Source organism: Paramormyrops kingsleyae, chromosome 13 (genome assembly GCF_048594095.1).
Source record: "Paramormyrops kingsleyae isolate MSU_618 chromosome 13, PKINGS_0.4, whole genome shotgun sequence".
NCBI classification, from domain to species: Eukaryota; Metazoa; Chordata; class Actinopteri; order Osteoglossiformes; family Mormyridae; genus Paramormyrops; species Paramormyrops kingsleyae.
The window spans coordinates 22,813,828-22,834,391 of record NC_132809.1 but is presented as its reverse complement, the minus strand read 5'-3'; the positions used below and the strand labels follow the sequence as shown (position 1 = coordinate 22,834,391).

General features: G+C 45.1%; 1 protein-coding gene and 1 long non-coding RNA gene across 3 annotated transcripts; one reads left to right on the top strand and one right to left on the bottom strand.

The window, feature by feature from the left end:
* Positions 1–13,204: 13,204 nt before the first annotated feature.
* Positions 13,205–16,894, bottom strand: LOC140578205 (uncharacterized). The gene is made up of 4 exons (XR_011982294.1): positions 16,798–16,894; positions 14,135–14,249; positions 13,715–13,788; positions 13,205–13,599 (listed from the first exon to the last, which is right to left on the bottom strand). It is a non-coding gene; the product is annotated as an uncharacterized lncRNA (long non-coding RNA).
* LOC111845747 (ras-related and estrogen-regulated growth inhibitor-like protein) lies at positions 16,187–20,427 on the top strand. 2 transcript variants are annotated; one of them, XM_023815381.2, is made up of 5 exons: positions 16,187–16,931; positions 17,149–17,309; positions 17,450–17,503; positions 17,705–17,781; positions 18,528–20,427. In XM_023815381.2, the coding sequence occupies exons 2-5, from the start codon at positions 17,237–17,239 to the stop codon at positions 18,951–18,953; spliced, it is 630 nt and encodes a 209-aa protein (XP_023671149.1). In that variant the 5' UTR covers positions 16,187–16,931; positions 17,149–17,236; the 3' UTR covers positions 18,954–20,427. The 2 variants fall into 2 exon arrangements, with proteins under 2 accessions (XP_023671149.1, XP_023671147.1); XM_023815379.2 differs by having other exon boundaries at positions 16,187–17,309.
* The last annotated feature ends 137 nt before the right edge of the window (positions 20,428–20,564 follow it).

Sequence of the window (20,564 nt, the reverse complement as noted above, 5' to 3'; positions counted from 1 at the left end):
ACATTATGAAATATCAAGCCCACAGAGAATACAGTTTGTGTGTGTAACATAGGTCTGCACAGGAAATGCAATATGCCATTTTAAGATTTTGCAAAGTTGCTTTGTGTGTAGATACTTAAATGCATCATTCAGTTTATAAATGTATCCATCCATTGTCCAGGCAGGAAAGAGGTATTAGGGACCAACCTCAGGCAGCACAAGGCCGGGGTCACCGAGGGTGGGGACACCCAGGGTGGGGTACCAGCATCATGGGGAACAGAGTCAAGCACATACATACTGGGCAAATCAGATGCCAGTTAGCCCAACTGCACATCTTTGGTCTGTGGGAGGAAACTTGTGCAACATGTGGAGAATAAGCAATCTCCTCAACCACACACACACACACACGCACACACAGAGTTGTGTAATCATATCTTTTTTGGACCGCTCATTCATTTCTATGTGAAAAATGCTAACGCTAACTATGACAACCTTAACCCCTACCCAGCCATAACCATAAGTAACCAAACAAAATACAAGTCTTTCGGTGTTTTTACTTTTTTGAATGCATTCACAGATTTTTTACAAAATTGAGGTTATCCAAATGGCGACCTGAAAAATGTCCCCAAAAATAAGGAAGAGTAAGGTTTTACCACACTTTTGGGACATTTTGGTCCCCAAATTTGATCTATACAATCAGCCATAACGTTAAATCCACTGACAGGTGAAGTGAATAACACTGATTATCTCATTACAATGGCACCGGTCAAGTGTGTCATTATATATTAGGCAAGTGAACAGTCAGTTGTTGATGAAAAATGACATCTCCAAAAAGGCAGGTATTGTGAGGTCTCCCCAGTATGTAACGGTCAGTACCTACCAGAAGTGGTCCAAGGAAGGCCAGCCGGTGAACCAGCAACAGGGTCATGGGCGCCCAAGGCTCATTGATGTATGTGGGGAGCGAAGGCTTGCCTGTCTACTCCAGTCCCACGGAGAGATACTCAAGTACAAATTGCTAAAAAACAATGACTATGATTGACAGGTGTCAGAACACACACTGCATCTGCGCAGCTGCAGATCAGTGAGAGTGCCCACGATGACCCCTGTTCGCTGGCAAATGTGCCGGCACTGCGTATGTGAGCATCAGAACTGGATCATGGAGCAATGAGTCACGTTTTCTGTTACATCATGTGCACGGCTGGGTGCGTGTGCATCGTTCACCTGGGCAGGTTGCACCAGCAAGCATAATGGGAATAAGGCGAGTCAGCAGGGGCAATGTTCTGCTGGGAAACCTTAGGCCCTGTCATCATGTGGATGTTATTTTGATATGTATCACCTACCTATACATTGTTTCAGATCAGGTACACCCCTTCATGGCAACAGTATTCCCTGATGGCAGTGGTCTCTTTCAGCGGGATAATGCTCTGTGCCTTACTGCAAAAAATTGTTCAAAAATGATTTGAGGAACATGAAAAATAGTTCAAGGTGCTGACTAGGTCTCCAAATTCCCCAGATATCATTCCAATCAAGCATCTGTGGGACGTGCTGGACAAACAAGTCCAATCCATGGAGACCCCACCTTGCAACTTACAGAACTTAAAGGGCCTTCTAATGTCTTGCTGCCAGCTACCACAGGAGACCTTCAGAGGTCTTGTGGAGTTTATGCCTCAATGGGTCAGAGGTGTTTTGGTGGCATGGGGAGAATCTACACAATATTAGGCAGATGGTTTTAATGTTATGATCAGTGCATATACAGGTGAGAGTATGGAGTCACAACCCATGGATCTGTTGGGATTAAGGGCCTCATATGGTATGGGATTCGAAGCCATGACCTTCCTGACAAGGCCACAAACACCTCGCCCATCGAGCTCCACACTGCCCCCTAGAGTTGTGTGACTGCAATGCTATCCATATTTCCCTCATTTCATTGGTGAATTGGTGCCATGCTGAAGGACATAGGCAGGATCTTCTCATGATGATTCATCTGCCTGCATGCTCATCTCTGCCCAGAGGGTCCCTCCTTCCACTGGCTGCTCTGAATGTCAGGAACCTCGCACGTCTTCATTCTCAATGCGGTCGATGACTCTGGCGTCCGTCACCGAACGCCACCATAATGGAGTTGGACGCGGCCTTTGCAAGTCTCCACCCACCCCCGAGGGCAAGTGCATTGTGGGAGATCTGACAGCTGCGTGTGAAGAAGCAGGTGGCCCCGCTTGGCATTTCCTCGGCGGCCCCTAATCCAGACGTTTTCATAAGTGCTTCCTTCCTCAGTTTCATGGCAGAATAATGTCTGTATCCTCCCTTAATTCTCCCCCTGCAGCTGTTAAATTGCCGATTTAGTGCACAAGCAAGCCAATGCCAGTAAATATAATGTCTCATAAAGAATTTAATTAGTGTCTATTTGCAAAGCATTGGATAAAGGGTGATGATTTGTCTCACCGAATCGCTTATTTATTTCTGGTTGAGACTCGTCATTAGCAGTCGGTTTGTAGTGAGCTCTGGTCTCCAGATCCTCTTAACTGCACAGAAACTGCCTGAAACAGCAGTCTGAATTATTTTTGGTCTTTATCAGTTGCACTCTTTTAATGGTAGAAGTTGACATATTTGAAAGAACAAATCAAAAGGAGGATTAATCTCCAGTTGGACAGAAAGAAATAATTACGAGAATGGTTTATGGGTGGGCCTGTGATCGATGCAGCTCGTTTTTGACCGATCGTCAGGGATAAACCTACGGAGTAAGCAGGACACCGTAAACGTTAAGTGAGATCCTAAGATTAATGAGTGAATTAAGGAAATAAACAGAACTCCAGAAGATTCTTTATCGGCCGTTTCTACGTAACGAATGTATTTATTACATTAAGTGAGCACCTCTAGTGTAGGGTAGACTGACCATATGGATTGCTTTGCACGGACATCGAAACCCCATGTGGGGATGGCAGGGCATGTGCAATCCCTCCCCCCGACACACACACACAAACACACACACTACTGCTGTCCACCCTCCACCCTCCTGCTGATTTAATCTACTCACGGGTAACTGGCCAACACCAAATCAATGGAATGACCACCGTTCCACCTGAAAGCCTGCACTTCCTCTGCAAGCCTGAATGTGGCGCCGGCCCGTGTTCAGATGAGCCCTGACATATGCAAGGACGGCACTGGGCCGCCACCCCCCCCCCGGCACTTTCTAAATACGCCGCTGCTGGCACGACCAGATGGAGGCATTATGCCGGTCGGCTGGGCGGATGCCAGGGGGGATGTGTGGGCGGACGGGGCGGGGCTCACCCGGCGGAAACATGCGGCGAGGGAGCGGCAGCGGCAGCGCGGCTCACGGTTTCGGCGTTTCCCAAAAAACGGCGAATGGAGGGCGACTGCACCCGTCTGTCTCTGAGATGAATGTCAGTCCATCTTTGGAGGTGCCCCGCGCATAAACCGTGCTTCGAGTGCCACTAAACCACATCCTAACCGTCGGTCACGCTGTGCTTCTGAAGAACGACACCCTTTGAAGGTTTAGCCCTGCAAGGCCGGGTTCCTGCACCACAACTGAATTATCTGAGCTGAAATGGAGGGGCACTGGATTGTGATGCTTGTAATATTTCCCATAAATCCCTGGGGCTCAGTGAAGACAAAACACTGTAGACTATGGCATAATCGGCAGTCTTCACTGGGAAGCTGCCAACAGCACGGGGAAGAAAATATTTTGCCGTTTATGAAAAAAAATATTATTTTGCTGTATAATAACACAATCATTTTTTAATATCAGTCATTAAAACAAGTGAATTTGGCTGTGGTTCCCCCACCAACTGGAACATTCAGCTGTGTGGATTGATGTCACACATACTGCGAGAGGGTGCTCCGGCCTGTCAGACTAACTCATGGCAGACATGCAGACAGTTCTGTAGTAAGAAGCACTCTTCAGTTCGTTATTGGAGTTCAGGTGCCGTTTAACCATCTACGGCGTTTGGGACGACTTTGTATGATCATGTGTAAAACTGATGAAATCTAATAAGTTATGCAGAAGAACAGTTCAGAAAACCTTTGGTGAAGAACGTGCAGCAATCATCCATCCATCTATTCATCCGTCCATCCAGCTTTCAATTTTAAGATCAAAAAATGTTCTGGTTTATTGAATCATGATCTTCATATATTTCCTGGACTTATTAAACAAATTGCGTCATATTTATTTGCACTGTATATGTTTGAGGTAGAGGTTCGGCCTCTTGGCTCATTAATCCCTCCCCCTACCTGAAAATGAAGAAAGTGCGGGGAGAGCACTGGGGCGCGGGCCTGGGTCATGGCTGTGCGCTGACTGTCACCCCGGCTCTGAACACACAGATGCACAGCTGCACAGCCATCAGCGTTCAGGGCCCCATCCACGGGCCCCGCTAACGGCAGAGTGGCATGGTGCGTGATGGAGCTCTCAGACGCGACGGAGGCACCGTGATGCTGCCAGTAGAAACATTCATCTAAATGTCAAAATGCTCCAATAACTGATGTACAATGCAATAGCATAACACTGCAAAAAACATACAAATGGTGCTATTATCTCATTAAGGTCAAGGAAAATATGCCGTACTTTAGCATACTGGAGAGTCATTTTTCATATGAAGTAGGAAAAATCTGCAAAACACAATGTTTTTGAGCTGTGCGTTAATAGCAGCCTGTCAATGTCCTGAAACTGAAGGGTTTGTCGGGCCTCCGGATTGACCCAGTCCCCGTTATTTACCTTCCCAAAGCGTGACGTATTCACCATAAGGGACCCTGTTGAGGGTAGGGATCCCCACCTTACTATTTGCTCAGTTCGCTCTCCCAGACATGAAAACACAGCACAACAAACAATTCCGCTGTGGTGAATTAATGAGGTGGATGGCGATATTAATTCTTAATCATGCTTTAACTGTTGTTTCAATTCACCAGTCGAAGCACATGGCCTCTGCACATGCCCAGAACAAAACTCAGTAACATTTTACTTGATGGGACACAAATAATGCAGGAACACTTACTTAATGTATTAATTAACCAGAAAAGTTAGTGTTAGTTCATCATTAATCAAACATGACAGTTCATGTATTTCATGAAGGAACTGTATTAGTTAAGTCAACAAATTAATCAATAATTAACTAATATAGTTCCTCCATGGAATACATGAACTGTCATGATTGATGGTTCACTACATGATGGGGTCACTACATAACTAACCCTTAGTTACTGGTTAATTAATACATTAAGTAACCATGTACTACTACATTATTTGTGTCCCCTCAACGTGTGACCCAAAACACTATGTTTGCAATGACTGTGACAGGTACGGCTTCTCAGTGGCACTGACATAGCATTACATTCCTGAAATGAACTGAAACTAAACTAAAACATTCCGAAATAAACGTTCATACGTTCAGCTGAGGCTTTCGACCAAAATGACAAATTTCGGGTGACGGAGGAGGGTTGGCCAGTCCCGGGAGTTATTGGGGTTAAGGGCCTTGCTCATGGGCCCAACGATGGCATCACTCTGACGACACATCGGACCTGAACCAGCTGCCATCCAGTCACAGCCACAGACTGCTAACCCACAGGGCCACATTCCACCCCATAAATAGCCAGGTGGAAAATTACTATCAACTGGAAAATCCTCAGGTCTCCAAATCAATCTATCCCACTTTATGGCTCCCTGTTAGGCTTCAGCTTGCGGCCCAATATTCTTCACAGTTTCAAAGAGTAAATGAGAGCAAATGCCATTTCATATCCCATAGAATGATTAAAGCTATGGGATTCAGGGCTTCCAGCTTCCGGAACCCCAGAACTCTCCTCAGTGAACTTTCCCACTTTCTTTCAATTTATCGCAGTCACAAGAAGGCACAAAACGCTCTGACACATTATTAAGACCCTATTCTTCACTGCACTCCAACACTGTAGGCTAAGAAAAGTAATTTCACACCACCATCTGTGCAGTGTACACTGCAAGTCTCCCTTCTTTTTTAGAGATTTTTTCAATTACCTGAATTTCACATATAGGGATAGTAACATGCAGGTATTAATATCACAGTTTTGCCATTTAAACTGTCGCCCTGCCACCTACATTCTAGCTGTTTTTTAATATTATTCATTAGTAACCTTGGTTGCGAGTGTGTCCAAACAAATTCAGAAAACAAATCAAAATCTGCAAAACAGATCAGTGTAACGTGATCCAGGGACTGGATCGGTATGTGTGAAGTGAATCAGTATGTGCAAACTGAATCTGTTTATATATAAAGTGAATCGATATGTGTAAACTGGATCTGTGTTTGTGAAGACAATCAATATGTGTGGATCAGTGCATGCAAATAAGACTTTGCAGTAGGGTGTCCTGTGGACAGTACTTTATACTGGAGGAAATGTAAGTTTTAGGCACCGAACGAGCAGGAAATTTAAGTGTTTTTCTGCTAATAAGACCGTAAGACTGTCACGTTCTGACAGCCTTTTGAGTCTTAAAGCCTCTGCTTCAGATTAAGGACCAGAACTGCTGCACTCAGAAGATAAGAAGCATTTGCCCACATATTTGACTGGCTACTTTGAAATTTCTAAGCCACTGACAGAGATGCGATGCTGGAGCTGTTAATGCTGTATGCACCGGGTGGTAGAACTGGGGCTACTGGGAGGAGGCAGTGCCACGTCAGTGGTGGGATCAGCAGAGCGCAGGCTGTTGGCAGACAAGGGACAAATTAAAGTGGGCTCAGAAATGACTGCATTTAGCCTTTGAGGAATGTGAGCGTTAGTGTTCGGGAATGAGTTCTTTGAACAGCCCATAGGGGGCAGCAGAGGCTCCTCACTGCAGCAGAATCCCAGTGAGTCATGGATGAAGTCATGGCCTTTAATGGCTCAACGGCCTCTTCAGAACTTCCATTCCTGTATGTCATTAGGTCACCCAGCTATGCGGGATACGGTGCATCTCCCATTCATTTCTTTATTTAGCAGGGACCTCAGTCTGAAGTGACCTGTAAGTGATGCGGATGTCTTGGCCTAATGTTTCAGTATTGTGTTGTTCAATAATGGCAAGACATGATCTATACGGGCAGCATAAACTGCCCTCATCAAATGCCTGCATAAAGCGGCACTAGCTGGGTCTCTGAGGCCACAGGAGGAACGTCTAGGCTTGGGGTGTTTGTGTTCCAGCATGTTACCTTTACAGAACAGGTGAAATTCATGCTTTAATGTGGCCTGTGTACAGTCTGTTAGCACTTTATCCAAAAAGGTATCTCTCCAGGCTACAAGCCATCCAGAAGGGGAGCAAAATTACCGCAAATGATGAAATATTACAGTACCTAAATGAATATACGACAGCATTTTAAACCAGGATTTATTCTTAAATAATAAATGAATTTAACAAATGAATAACATGACATTGACTTCCAGTTTGAAAAATAACCGCTAGCACCATGGCTCACTCTGGACTCATTTCCATCCATCTGGTGACCTAATTTCACACAGTCCGGAAGGAGAAGGAATGTAAACACATTGTCTGCTGAGTGCCGCAGTTTCCCTTACATGTAATGTGGAGCAAGCGCAGAACACTCGTGACATCAGTCAACCTGCTGCATGTGCTGGCCTGTCCTCCTTTGACGGGGGGCGGGGGGGGGGGATAACCTGTCAGAAAAGCTATGTACCCTTGGGGTGAATAGCTGTGTCAGGGCCTTGACGGAATTTTCAGCTCTCCTGTCAGCTGCCAAAGTTTCTGCTTTGAGAACCACATTTTTCCCATGACTCAAACGATACCACTTTTTTTTTTTTTAACTTTTTATTTCATGGTGGTACAATAACATTCCACAGGGTCTCGGTAATCTGCACTAAAATCCCTGGGTGGTCCGAGAGGCACGGGACGCCTCCCATCCGCTGCCAGGCCGGGATGAAAGCCGGTTGTTTGTGCACTGCTTATCACACACACACTGCGCTTCCCGGGAAAACACCGGACCCCGAGTCCTCAGAACCAGCACAGCACGCCAGCATTGAGCAGAATCCTATCTGCACATCATAGCCCCCATTATCTTCTGCTGGAGGTTCGTCACACCCAGAGGGCCTGAACTAAACACAAACCCCTTACGTGCTCGCTTGCAGGACTTCCATTCCATTCAGCAAACTATCCATGCATATGAAAAACACAATTATAACATCTCCAGCCATCTCTCACAGGTGACTGACCGATGATCAGTCATTGCACAGGCTGTGTAATAGACAGCATTACAGCAACCGCTCAGCTTAGCAAATTTTTTTATGCTACTCTAATTAGCATATTTTCTAAATCATTCATTATATATTGATTGGCAAAACAACTGTTTAATTGGTCTAGATTTTAATTCATTACATGAATGGCTGAGATGGTGTTGCTCTGGTCACATAGACAGACACACTAAATACACCGTATTCCTTGGCACCAACACTGAGGGGGGAAAAAAAACCCCCAACCTCACGCAGACTCCCACCTGGCAGTCACATTCCCATGATTCCCTGGGCTGGGGGTGTGCAGGTGTGACCTTGAGGAGCAGACATAACGGCGTTTGCTGTGGTCTGACCTGAAAACCATCTACAGACATTATAGGGAGCTTGATTACGTGCTGAGAGTCTCTGCAGTTCACAGGCACTGCATGCCGCCCGAAGGCCAAACTAGCCAGCACAGCCAGCGGACAGCACAGCCAGCGGACAGCACAGCGAGCGGACAGCACAGCCAGCGGACAGCACAGCCAGCGGACAGCACAGCCAGCGGACAGCACAGCCAGCGGACAGCACAGCCAGCGGACAGCACAGCAAACAGCTTCTGTGCTTTAAAAGCAAGAATGTATTATTCTACAGCATAACTGCATAAACCTCAAAGAACCAGGGTATACTTAAGAAAATCCAGAACATCAAGGCCTCACACTGACTACCAGAAGCAAACACCCCCCTCTCTCTCTCTCCATAAGCGCTACAACTGGCCCCATTTATTCCTAACGAGGTAATTAGTACAATCAGGCTCAGCTGGGCTTCATTAACTGGGGCAAACACTGGCACGTGATTGGCAATAAATCAGCATGGGCGCGCCAAGCCATCAAAGCCCTTACTGTACCCTCAAGGGGCTCAGCTCCAACATCCCAAGGGCACCATAACGCAGAACTTCCATCTTTTCATTGAGTGCGGGGAAGGTTAGGGTTAGGGCTCGAGTTAGGGTTAGGTTAGGGTTAAGGTTGGGACACAGCTTTATTCCACACCAAAGGCCGGCGCCTTCCCTGAGAACCCCTCGGTGCCGCCATACCAGTCCAGCCTGTCACTGGTGTCGACACCAAGGCAGCGGGACCATACCGTTCAGGCAGTCTCTCCCTGGGGGGTGACAGTGGTCAGGCCTGCTCCACATGTGGTCCACCCCCCCCCCTGCTGCACTCCTTTTCTCCTCCTTCAGTGATACATCCCATAATCACAGAATCATCGCAAGAGCTTTGAAGACGACAGTTGCTGGAGCTGTACCTGAGGTCTGTGGTGTGCAGTGTAAGCAGGAAGGTGACAGTGCCTGAGGTCTGTGTTGTGCAGTGTAAGCAGGAAGGTGACAGTGCCTGAGGTCTGTGTTGTGCAGCGTAAGCAGGAAGGTGACAGTGCCTGCGGTCTGTGTTGTGCAGCGTAAGCAGGAAGGTGACAGTGCCTGAGGTCTGTGTTGTGCAGCGTAAGCAGGAAGGTGACAGTGCCTGAGGTCTGTGTTGTGCAGCGTAAGCAGGAAGGTGACAGTGCCTGAGGTCTGTGTTGTGCAGCGTAAGCAGGAAGGTGACAGTGCCTGAGGTCTGTGTTGTGCAGCGTAAGCAGGAAGGTGACAGTGCCTGAGGTCTGTGGTGTGCAGCGTAAGCAGGAAGATGACAGTGCCTGAGGTCTGTGTTGTGCAGCGTAAGCAGGAAGGTGACAGTGCCTGAGGTCTGTGTTGTGCAGCGTAAGCAGGAAGGTGACAGTGCCTGAGGTCTGTGTTGTGCAGTGTAAGCAGGAAGGTGACAGTGCCTGAGATCTGTGTTGTGCAGTGTAAGCAGGAAGGTGACAGTGCCTGAGGTCTGTGTTGTGCAGTGTAAGCAGGAAGGTGACAGTGCCGTCCCGCCGTCCCTCAGCCTCCCCCGTGCTCTTCGGCACGTCAGATAAGAACATAAATGTAGACGAGAGGACGAGAAGCAGCCCTGTCGTCCTGTTTCATTACAGCACAGAGCGATATCGGGAGCTGAGTACTGCAGTGTCCATGGAGTTTGCTGGTTCTTGTCATGATGGGTCAGGATTGATGAGGATCCACTGTGCAGCTCACAAGCAAAGGGATTTATTGGTAAACTGAACTAGAAACGAAAAAGAAACAAAGGCAGGAAGACAATACAAGAACTCAACAGAGGCTGAACACGCGGACTCAGAACAGGGTACACAGTGAGGAACATCCAACAGCAAGCATGTTTAGCCTCGAACTCATAATGATTAGGGATGCATGGTTCTCAGCCACATAGCCCATTCAGCCACACGGTGGACCAGGGAACAAGGGGACCTGTGAGGGCAATGACTGGGACAAAACCTGAAACAGTGTAAGGATCAGAATGTGATGAGCAGAGACCCCCTGCTGGCCAAACAGGGAACTACAGACATAGACACTGGGAGAATACTAAGATACTAAGACAGACTGGACTAAACATACTAGCAAAGACCAGCAACACATGCTGGACAACAGGGGAAAGCAGGAAATTTATGGAGATGAAGGACAAAATGGGAGAAAGCAGGGACCAATCCTAAAAGTCCTACTTGGGTTTGCTTTGGTTTCTTCCAGGTAGGTTTTTACTCACCTAATCATACTGTACAACCTCATTCCAAAAAAGTTGGGACATTGTGTAAAATGTAAATAGAAACATAATGCAGTGATTTGCAAATCATATAAACTCGTACTTCATTGAAAACAGAACAAAGACAACAGCAAACTGAGAAATTTTGTTTATCTCACATCTAATTAGGTTAATTTTCAACAGGTCAGTAGGATAATGGGGTATAAAAAGAGCCTCCCAGAGAGGCAGAGTCTCTGTGCAGTGAAGATGGGAGAGGTTCACCACTCTGTGCAGTGAAGATGGGAGAGGTTCACCACTCTGTGCAGTGAAGATGGGAGAGGTTCACCACTCTGTGCAGTGAAGATGGGAGAGGTTCACCACTCTGTGCAGTGAAGATGGGAGAGGTTCACCACTCTGTGAAGGACTGTGTGGGCAAATAGTGCAAGAATTTAAGAATAATGTTACTCAATGTAATACTGCAAAGAATTTGGGAATTTCATCATCTACAGGACATAATATGTTTTAAAGATTCAGAGAATCCAGATAGATGTCTGTACGATAGAGATAAGGCCCAAGATCATTATTGGATAGTCATGATCTTCGGGTCCTCAGGCAGCACTGCATTAAAAACAGACACGATTCTATAGAGGAAATCACTGCATGGGCTCAGGAACACTTCCGAAAACCACTGTCAGTGAACAGAGTGTGTCACTGCATCATGCAGGATGAAACTGCCATGCAAAGAAGAAACCATATCTAAACATGATCCAGAAACGCCACAATCTTCTCTGGACCCAAGCTCGTTTAAGATAGACTGAGGCAAAATGGACAGCTGTCCTGTAGCCTGATGAATCAAAATTTCTAACTATTTTTGGACATCATGGACACCACGTCCTCCAGGCTGAAGAGGAGAAGGACCATCCAGCTTGTTATCAGCAGGAAGTTCCAAGCCCAGCATCTGTAATGGTGTGGGGGCGCATTAGTGCCTATGGCTTGAGTAGCCTGCACATCTGGGAAGGCATCATTAATGCTGACCGATACAGGCAGGTTTTGGAGCAACATATGCTGCCATCCAGACGTCTTTTTCAACGAAAAGGTAAGGAGCATGCAGTGAGTACAGTGTGTTGCCGCAGCCACCACACGACAAACCACCTCAGGGATGAGAACCTGAGTGCAGCCGTGCAGTGGGTGATACCTCAGCACCACGCTAGTCTGAATGGACAAGTGTGAGTATTTTTTTTCCAGTGGCTGGAGTGCCAATCCAACCCCCAATTTTTTCCCTCTAAGCTGAAGGACCTCCTTATATGGCTGGATGTAGATTAACATCATGCCCAGGATGAAGCAATTACGGGTAAAGGGCCTTGCTCAAGGGCCCAACAGAATAGAAGCACTCGAGGCATTCACGGGATTTGAACCAGCAATCTTCCGGTTGCTAGCACAGATCCCTAGCCTCAGAGCCACCACTGTGTCCTCAGAGAAGGTTTTGTATACTGTATTTCAGCAAGACAATGCCAAACCGCATTCTGCACGTATACTGTAACAACAGCATGACTCCGTAGTAGAAGAGTCCAGGTGCTAGACTGACCTACCTGCAGTGCAGACCTGTCACCCATTGAAAACATTTGGTGCATCATGAAATGAAAAATATGACCAAGGAGACTCTGAACTGCTAAGCAGCTGAGATCCTATATCGGGCAAGAATCAGACAACATTTCACTTTCAAAACTCCAGTAACTGGTCTCCTCAGTCCCCAAACTTTTACAGATTGTTAGTAAAAGAAGAGGTGATGCAACACAGTGGTAAACATGCCCCTGTCCCAACGTTTTTGAAACATGTTGTTGGCATCAAATTCAAATTGAGTATATATTTGTTATAAAACAATAAAATTTCTCACTTTCAACATTTGATATGTTGCCTTTGTTCTATTTTCAATTAAATATGAGTTCAGATGATTTGTAAATAATTGAATTCTGTTTTTATTTACATTTTCCACAGCGTGCCAACTTTTTTGGAAACGGGGTTGTACATTTCGCTAATTTGGAACGTTGTCTCTAAATTGCCCATAGAGAATGATTGCTCTCTTTCTGGTGTCCCAGCATGCTTTGTGCCTGGGATCCTGTGATAGGCTCCTTTGCCTGGGGTTCGTAGTGATAGGCTCAAGGCTCAAAACAACCTTACACTGGATACGCAGCAGGGAAGATGGATGGATGAAAGGAGGAAAGGGATGGATGGATGGTCAAATATTCAGAATTACATATCAAATAAAATTAACAAAATGCTGGGGAATTCCTCCAGTGAAATAACTTGCTTCAATAAAATATGAAGTTTAAAAAAGTATTATAAAAGCATGACTCGTAAAAGTATGCGTAACCTGTCCCGCTCTGATTCTTTATAAGCATGCAGTTCTACGTCATGAAAAATGAGTCTGCACCGTTTCCACGGGAACCGTCGTGCGCCTAGCCATCCTGCCACGTGTTTATGTAAACAACTGCTTATGACAAATCGGATCAAATCGATTAAGGCCAGAGTCTTCTGCACATTTTCCGGTGATGTTCTGCTATTTCGTCGCTTACAAATGAGCCAGCCGACAGTACTGTGAAATCTGTAAGATTTGTAGATATTGCAGCTCCTCTTCAACCCAGATGGTAATTTTACCATTTGATCATGTCTTAAGAACTGTCACTGACCAACCCCGGGGATCCCCTAGTGACGTCAGAAGGACCACGCCCCCGGGGAGACCCCAACAAGGATTACCTTCCTGAGAATGGAAACTGCCCGGTTTACATGCTTCTCCACCGATTTTTCTGGTTTCCCCAGTTCTTGGACTGTCTGACCTCTCAGCTGATTCCTAGCGGTTTAATCAGTGGAGCCTATTTTAGTTTACCTGATCCGAAGCTCCGACGCGAGATCTTCATGGCCAGTCCTGAGTCTGAGTGTTTATTCCTGTCTGACTGCCTGCTTACCTGCGCCCTGTTTCGCCCTCAGATCCTGAGACCTGCCTGTTCCCCTCTGATCTCCGACACACATCGCCCGACTTCTGCACAGGCAAAAACGGAAATGTATTCTGATGTACAGTACAAAGAGCTTTTAATGCAATACTCGAGAAAACACACCTCGAGGAAAATATTAATAGTTCGGAGACTTGTGGAGAAGCATTATATTGCATAACCTACCAAGCTAATACTTTTACTCAAAGGAATTTACAACATTTATCCATCTCAGCTGTGAGTTATTTTACATAATAATTCGAGTTAATTATTATTCTCAACTGTACTGTGAACTACAGGGTCTCTCTTGGATCTCGACCCAGGAATCGGCATGTCATTAAGCCTACTGCACATGCTCAGTACTATAGCATGCAATGTGTGCGACATCACTGTCACCTCACTGGCAGACCTTTAGGCAGTAGGACATGTCACAGGTGAAACCTTGCCGGCTCATACATATGACCTTCATATTCTGCTGTAAGTCAAACGGCTGCTGCTTTTCCAACTCGACCTTGAGAGAAATGTGGAATAAAACCCTGAAAAACGAGGTAAGATGCTGCCGCATGCGGCTGCACAATCCTAAGAGGTGCCCTATATACTCTTCCCAGTGGTGTATGTTAAAATATAAGGAGTGAAAAATATGAAAGATGAGAACCGTCCACCTTTGAAAATAAATCTGAGTCTGTCTACTTCTTTGATTTAACCTTTATACTACTTAAGGCAACTAACCGCCAGAGGGCGCACTCTACAACGAAATCCAGTTCCTTCCTGTCACACAGCCGTAAGTTTATAGCAGCGACGTGTTACGCTAAACCGCAGGTATTTATTATTGGATACAGTATCAAGCGCCTGTAAATAGCTTGAATAACACATAAGTATTTTAAGTAGTATTTGTATTTATAGTGATAAAATATCTGCCATGCCTCACATATGCACTACGCAGACTTTGGCATCAAAGACAACAGTGGCGTTGACAAATTAATTTATTGCTGGTTCGCCGTGTTCGTTTGCACAGCTCTGATATGGGAGCATGAGATCTCCCTGACTGCACTACTGCGGCCTTTGCATGAGCTCCAGGAGTCCCTTATTCCCAATTCTCTTACAGTATGTCCTTCTTAGTGTAAAGCGCCATTTACAGGTTGGGTAAACTGCTCATTGCACATCAATCACATGGTCCGGCTCTTAAATACGGCATTTTAATGAAATCCCCTCTTTTTCATTCTAATTAGCTACAGCGATTTTGCGAGTATCACAACATCCATTTGGTAATAACAACGTGGATCATACATGGGACCAGACCGGCGCACTGTTTCAATAAATATTTACTCTAAGCTAAAAGATGGGACGATAGGTCGATCGTCACTTTTAACTGGTAGGCTAATGCGCAGTGTAATTTAAAAGGGTTTACGGCATTAAAAAGTCGACGTGGGCTGTCGGTTGAATAACATATCTATATATATATATATATATATATATAAAAAAAGACCCAAATAGCTGGTTGTTCTAATTCAGGGTTTCCCGAGAAGATAGTAGAACATGCCCATCCTCAACCTGGATGGAAAGTTCTTTGTTTTGTACCAATGTTATATTGTGTTGTCCCAAACAACTAAACACAATAGAAATGGAAATCAGAGGGGTATTAAATGTCGTGCTATTTAAAAAATCGATATTAAAGTTAGCATCGCGCACCTGCGCACATTCTCAATAAATTAAAGCTGCAGTTAAATCGCTTTGGGAAACCCTAACGAATTATACTTTCTGAATTTCGTTGCCCTGTATCGTAAACAAATAATTACGGCCTGTAAACTGCCATACATCTTTCATTCAAACCAGCGCATTTCATATTCAAACTGTCAAAATCACGCATTACAGCCGTATTCATAGTTTAAAATGTTTTCTAATTTGCGTTAAGATAATATAAGTTTACTAGATAATGAAAGGACGTCGCAGGGTATTCGATGTATATATTGCTGTCATCAACTGTTTTACAAAAGTATTATGCAACATATAGGCTATCGCAGGGAAATTATGTAGGCTGATGTCTGTCCGCTTATAAGCAATATTAAAGCAAAGCACTGGCGGTATCCAGTGTATTGCATGGTCACTGCGTGCTTTTCCTCGCTGCTTTTCATCACCCCTTCTATCCGATCTGCATGCTGTCTAATGTTTATAAAGAGCAGGTAAGCTTGACTCAGCCCCCTTTGGTATGGGGGAGGGGGTGTCTCTTACTGGCAACACAGAGCAGCGTTGTCATGGTCACACAGCACGCCCGTTTTGCCTTCTGTTTAAGGGACGTGTAGCAGACGGGTTCTTTATGAGCTATATGATACAAGGCGTGCACATTTATATGTATCTCACAGGAACTGTTAAATATGTACAATATAGCCTACGTATAAGCCTAAAATTATGTTCAGCCGCCCCCATCAAATATAAACATAATTAGCATTTTATTTTATTTTGAAAAAAGCATCCCACCTGTCCTTACATGTAGGTACAAAAAACTGTAAATAAAATACATCACTGAATTAAGTACCGGATGAATCTAATGTCGCCTTATGTATATGCTTCCATCTAGCGGTGAAAACTAAGTAAATCCAATAAAAACAGCTCAAGCAACCCACTGATGCGGGGGGAGGGGAAATGTATTAGAATATGTAACAGCCTCCCTTTCCTCCGTAAACATCAAATTAGACCTTGGCTAAGTACATTGAAAGAACCGAATCGTGTCATGATAACACGTTTTCGCTTTCTTTCGAGGGAATTTGATTCCCCATGAGTGTTTAGCAGTTCAATATGTACTTAAACGATTTATTACCCCAATAAACGGCGCTTTACTTCGTAATTATATACTTGAGCGATTTGTGCCTTCCGCAGGCTGAATGTAAATAGGTTTATGTTCATCTCCATGAAAATGGTGAGATCAAGAGGGAGAAATGTAGAAAAGATTCAAAACACGCGGACAAAAATGCACAGGCGTATGCACGTGGTAAATTTATGTTAGGAGCAGCAGCCTATTTTTTTCGAATATTGATTCCTGTCATGAATAAATATCGATATACCATTAGAGGCCATCCCTGCAGTTGACATCTCTAGGATTCAAACGCTGTCTGAAAAGTCAAACTGAAACATTACCGACATCATTCAGCTTTCTTCCCGGGGAAACACAGAAGCACGTGGACCCGGTTGTTTTCAGGTACGCGGCAGCTACCATTTGCCGTTTTCCTTTATTTTAGTGTATTCGTCATATTAATTAAAACAGCCAAATGGCAGCAACTATACAGTCTGGTCCGTATTTCTTTTCATATATTCTGTACATTAAGTGATATACATTAGGCAACAATCAGATTATTGTTAATATCAATTAAACTTCGTTCAACCTCCCCCCCTCTAAAATAATGGGACGTCCCCAGAGTAGTTTAGCAAAACCTTAAGGAGGATAAATAGTGACTCTTCAGAGTCTGGTGAGATCTGCCGCTGTCCGCGGAGGTCTGCAGAGACATGACGGGATCAGGGGCTCTGAAAATGGATGCAAATATCGTGGTCTTGGGAACAGACAACGTTGGCAAATCAGGTAAATCCATTATTATTATTATTATTATTATTATTATTATCATCGTTGTTGTTTTTCCTTTTAATCCTAAAAGAGTGTATAGTTACATGCAAACAATAATTCGTGTGTATAAATAATACTCTTTTTACGTTGACTATTAGCACTTATAGTCCGTTTCCTAACAAGAAGATTCATCGGAGAATATGGAGATATCGGTAAGTTTATCCAGAAATCAGTTTAATTTAAACTGCCTAGCTGCTATAAGACAGTGTGACAGTGTATATTACTGTGCCGTAATACAAGACTGGTATAGGAGGTGTGTAGATTGTTCAATAGGTTGTTTACACGAATAGCTGAATAGATTGAAATGTTAAAGCTTTTATTTGTGGCTAATGCTATTTTTATTTACTGTCTAGAATCCATTTACAGCCACAATGTAATAGTAGATGGACGGGACATCTCCTTCAACATCTGGGATTCTCCTTTTTCACAGGTAATGCATGTGAGCCTACGTACAAGGCAGGAGTAAGCGTGTACCAGTAGCATAATTGCTCTTAAAACGTGCTGTGGGTCCCTCGTTTACTGTTCTGCAATTCATCAAGTCGGATTGCATTTATCATTGCGATGAAAGCTGCTGAGACTGACCTCAGTATGGTCTTCTCTTGCTCATAACTTCAGATATCATTTTAGGGACCCTTGTAAAATTTGTACTATTGAATTGTACTATTAAAGAGAGGATCTACATTTGCAGAAGGGAGTCTTTAACTCTGAAAATTCTTGGAAACAAAACGGCAGTGGGCTCATGCCGCTGTGTCCGCTCTCACTTCGGTGAATGCGATGTGCGCGGCACGCTGTGTCTCGCGCACAAACAGCAGTCACTCAGCCAGCGGCTAGAGAGTGAATCGCCTGTGTGACTAAATGAGAAAGGCTGCTAAAAAGCGCTTAAGACGCTTAAGTATTAAGTACTACAGGTTTATGTCACATTGCAGGGGTCAGAGATTTTTTTTAATGCATACTTACAGTACAGGCGCATAATTGATGCATATTTTTTTATATAGCTCCAGTTCCAGTTTTTTTGTTTTGATTTTGCTGCTATAGGGTGCTGATTATACTGTGCTGCTGTTAATCTGTTACAGATTAACCACTAAATTACAGGTGATCTACTTTGTTGCGCTCAGTTAGAGGGAAAGTAGCTGGATTGCGTCTAGAGTGACAGTCTGTTATATCCCTTGATTGAAGGACGCATCTCGCGAGAGCTCGACGCAGGACAAGAGAATCCAGTGGGCGGATGGTTTTGTCCTGGTGTACAGCATCTGTGACCGGGTCAGCTTCAACAATGTCGCTAAGCAGCTCCAGCGTATCAAGGGCACTAAGGACTACCTGGGGGGGGACAAGGTGCCCATCGCCATCGTGGGCAACAAGCGCGACTTGCACCACCGCCGCACCGTGCCCAGCGAGGAGGGCCGCATGCTGGCGCTGGCCGCCGGCTGCCAGTTCTACGAGGTGTCGGCGGCTGAGAACTACCACGGCGTGCTGATGGTGTTCCACGGCCTGCTGGAGCGGGTGCGAGAGGCCCGCAGCTCTGCCAAGAAGCCGGCCGGCATCAAGGGCATCGTGAAGAGCGTGTCGGCCGTCTTCAGCAGGAGGAGGACGGACTCTGTGTGAGAAGTTTCACCTCAGGAGCTTAGCAGCCGGCCTCTAAGGAGCCCGCTTTGAGTGGGACGCGCTCCCTGGACCCGCCAGGGTGCTCTGAGCACTAGAAAGAGGGATTAAGGGAGCTCAGGTGAGCTTCAGCTTCCACCTGGATTGAGAGTGAAAGGTCTGGGACGATCCTGCAGAGAGCAGCTCTCATTTGGTGGACAGCGTTCCGGACATGCGGCCTGTGATCACACCAGTGTTTCACGCCTTTGCATTTTCACACTCAGTACGTTTACATGCACAGCTATAGCTCGACTACGCCATTTAATCAGACTACTGTCCTTGTCCCAGTATACATGCATGGGAGGGAAATCGATTTACTGACCGAAGTATGTTTGACTCCGATACAATAGGTGGCGATATGGCTCCTTTCAGCTTGTTAGTATTGGGCTTTTTCTGGTTGAGCTTTTACGTTACAGATGTAAAAAAATGAAATGCATAACAATGGATGCATGGACACGAGTGACGAGCTTCAGTTCACGCAGCGTTCATGCGGAGCACGTGCAGAGCGCCTAGGCCAGTTTGAGTCCGATTGAACGTGCACATGCAGTAAATCGATTCCCAATCGCATTATCTGGGTGTTTTAGTCTGACTTCAAGAAATTCGATTTAGTACAATTTCAGTCAGACAAGCATGTTTACATGTACCTTAAAAGTCCGGTTTTAGTCGGACTAATACGATAATTCGATTTTCTTAGTGTGCATGTAAACATACTGACTGATTAGAAGGTTTAGGTGCCTCGGTGCCATCGGCTTAAAGAGGGGTCATTTATATGGTGATGGGAAAAAAAAATAATGAAAATACTTCACCTAAAACTATGACGGTTTCTATGGATTTTACCACCTGGGAAGACCTCGCCATAACATGCAAAGTGTCCTTTAAAAATTGGGTCAGATAGCAGTCTGGGGACAAGTGACACTCGCCAGAACGACAGCGTTCGTCATTAAACAAAACAATCCCACCTTCTGCTTCTACATGCAATCTTGCAGTGAAGGAGCAGCGACAGCTACTGCCCCAGTGGCTCTATTCACTGTTACCAGGCCACAGAAATATTTAGTCTTTTTATAGCAGTGAGACAGCAGCAACCCACTGCCAGTACAGCACTCCTCATTGTTTCCTTTGGCTGGGAGGACGGCGCTTCCCAGTTTGGCCCAGTGGCCCAGGTCAGCTTCCCCGACACTGACTACGGCGTAAATGCAGGTTTAAGTCCCCCTGTCTCCAAGATGTGTTGGCTAAGTGGTAATGGTGGTTTTCAGAAAATTCTAGAAAAAAAAATGAAATCGGCAAGCACTTTCTGCTCAGTATTTAACACTTAGGTGGTAGACAAAACAACAGAGAATGTAATTTATATGTCTGTTGTACAGTTTTACCATGCCTTGTGCATTTGAAAATAGATTTAAGTTAAATGTCACAGTAAAACTAAATAAACATTTGAAGCCTCCTTGTGTCACACTTTATTTATATATCTGCGGTAGGCTCCTGTTCCTGTACATTATTCCCACCACGTGTATCAGCCTGCCCAGCCTCTCACAATACAAACCAGTCCTCTTATAAGCTTGTCTCATACCCTATCCTGAA

Bases quoted from the DNA above. Each gene is read 5' to 3' on its own strand.
- LOC111845747 (XM_023815381.2), top strand. From the start codon at position 17,237: ATGACGGGATCAGGGGCTCTGAAAATGGATGCAAATATCGTGGTCTTG. The intron at 17,504-17,704 runs GTAAGTTTATCC...TTTACTGTCTAG, and splicing joins CGGAGAATATGGAGATATCG to AATCCATTTACAGCCACAAT. The intron at 17,782-18,527 runs GTAATGCATGTG...CCTTGATTGAAG, and splicing joins GGGATTCTCCTTTTTCACAG to GACGCATCTCGCGAGAGCTC.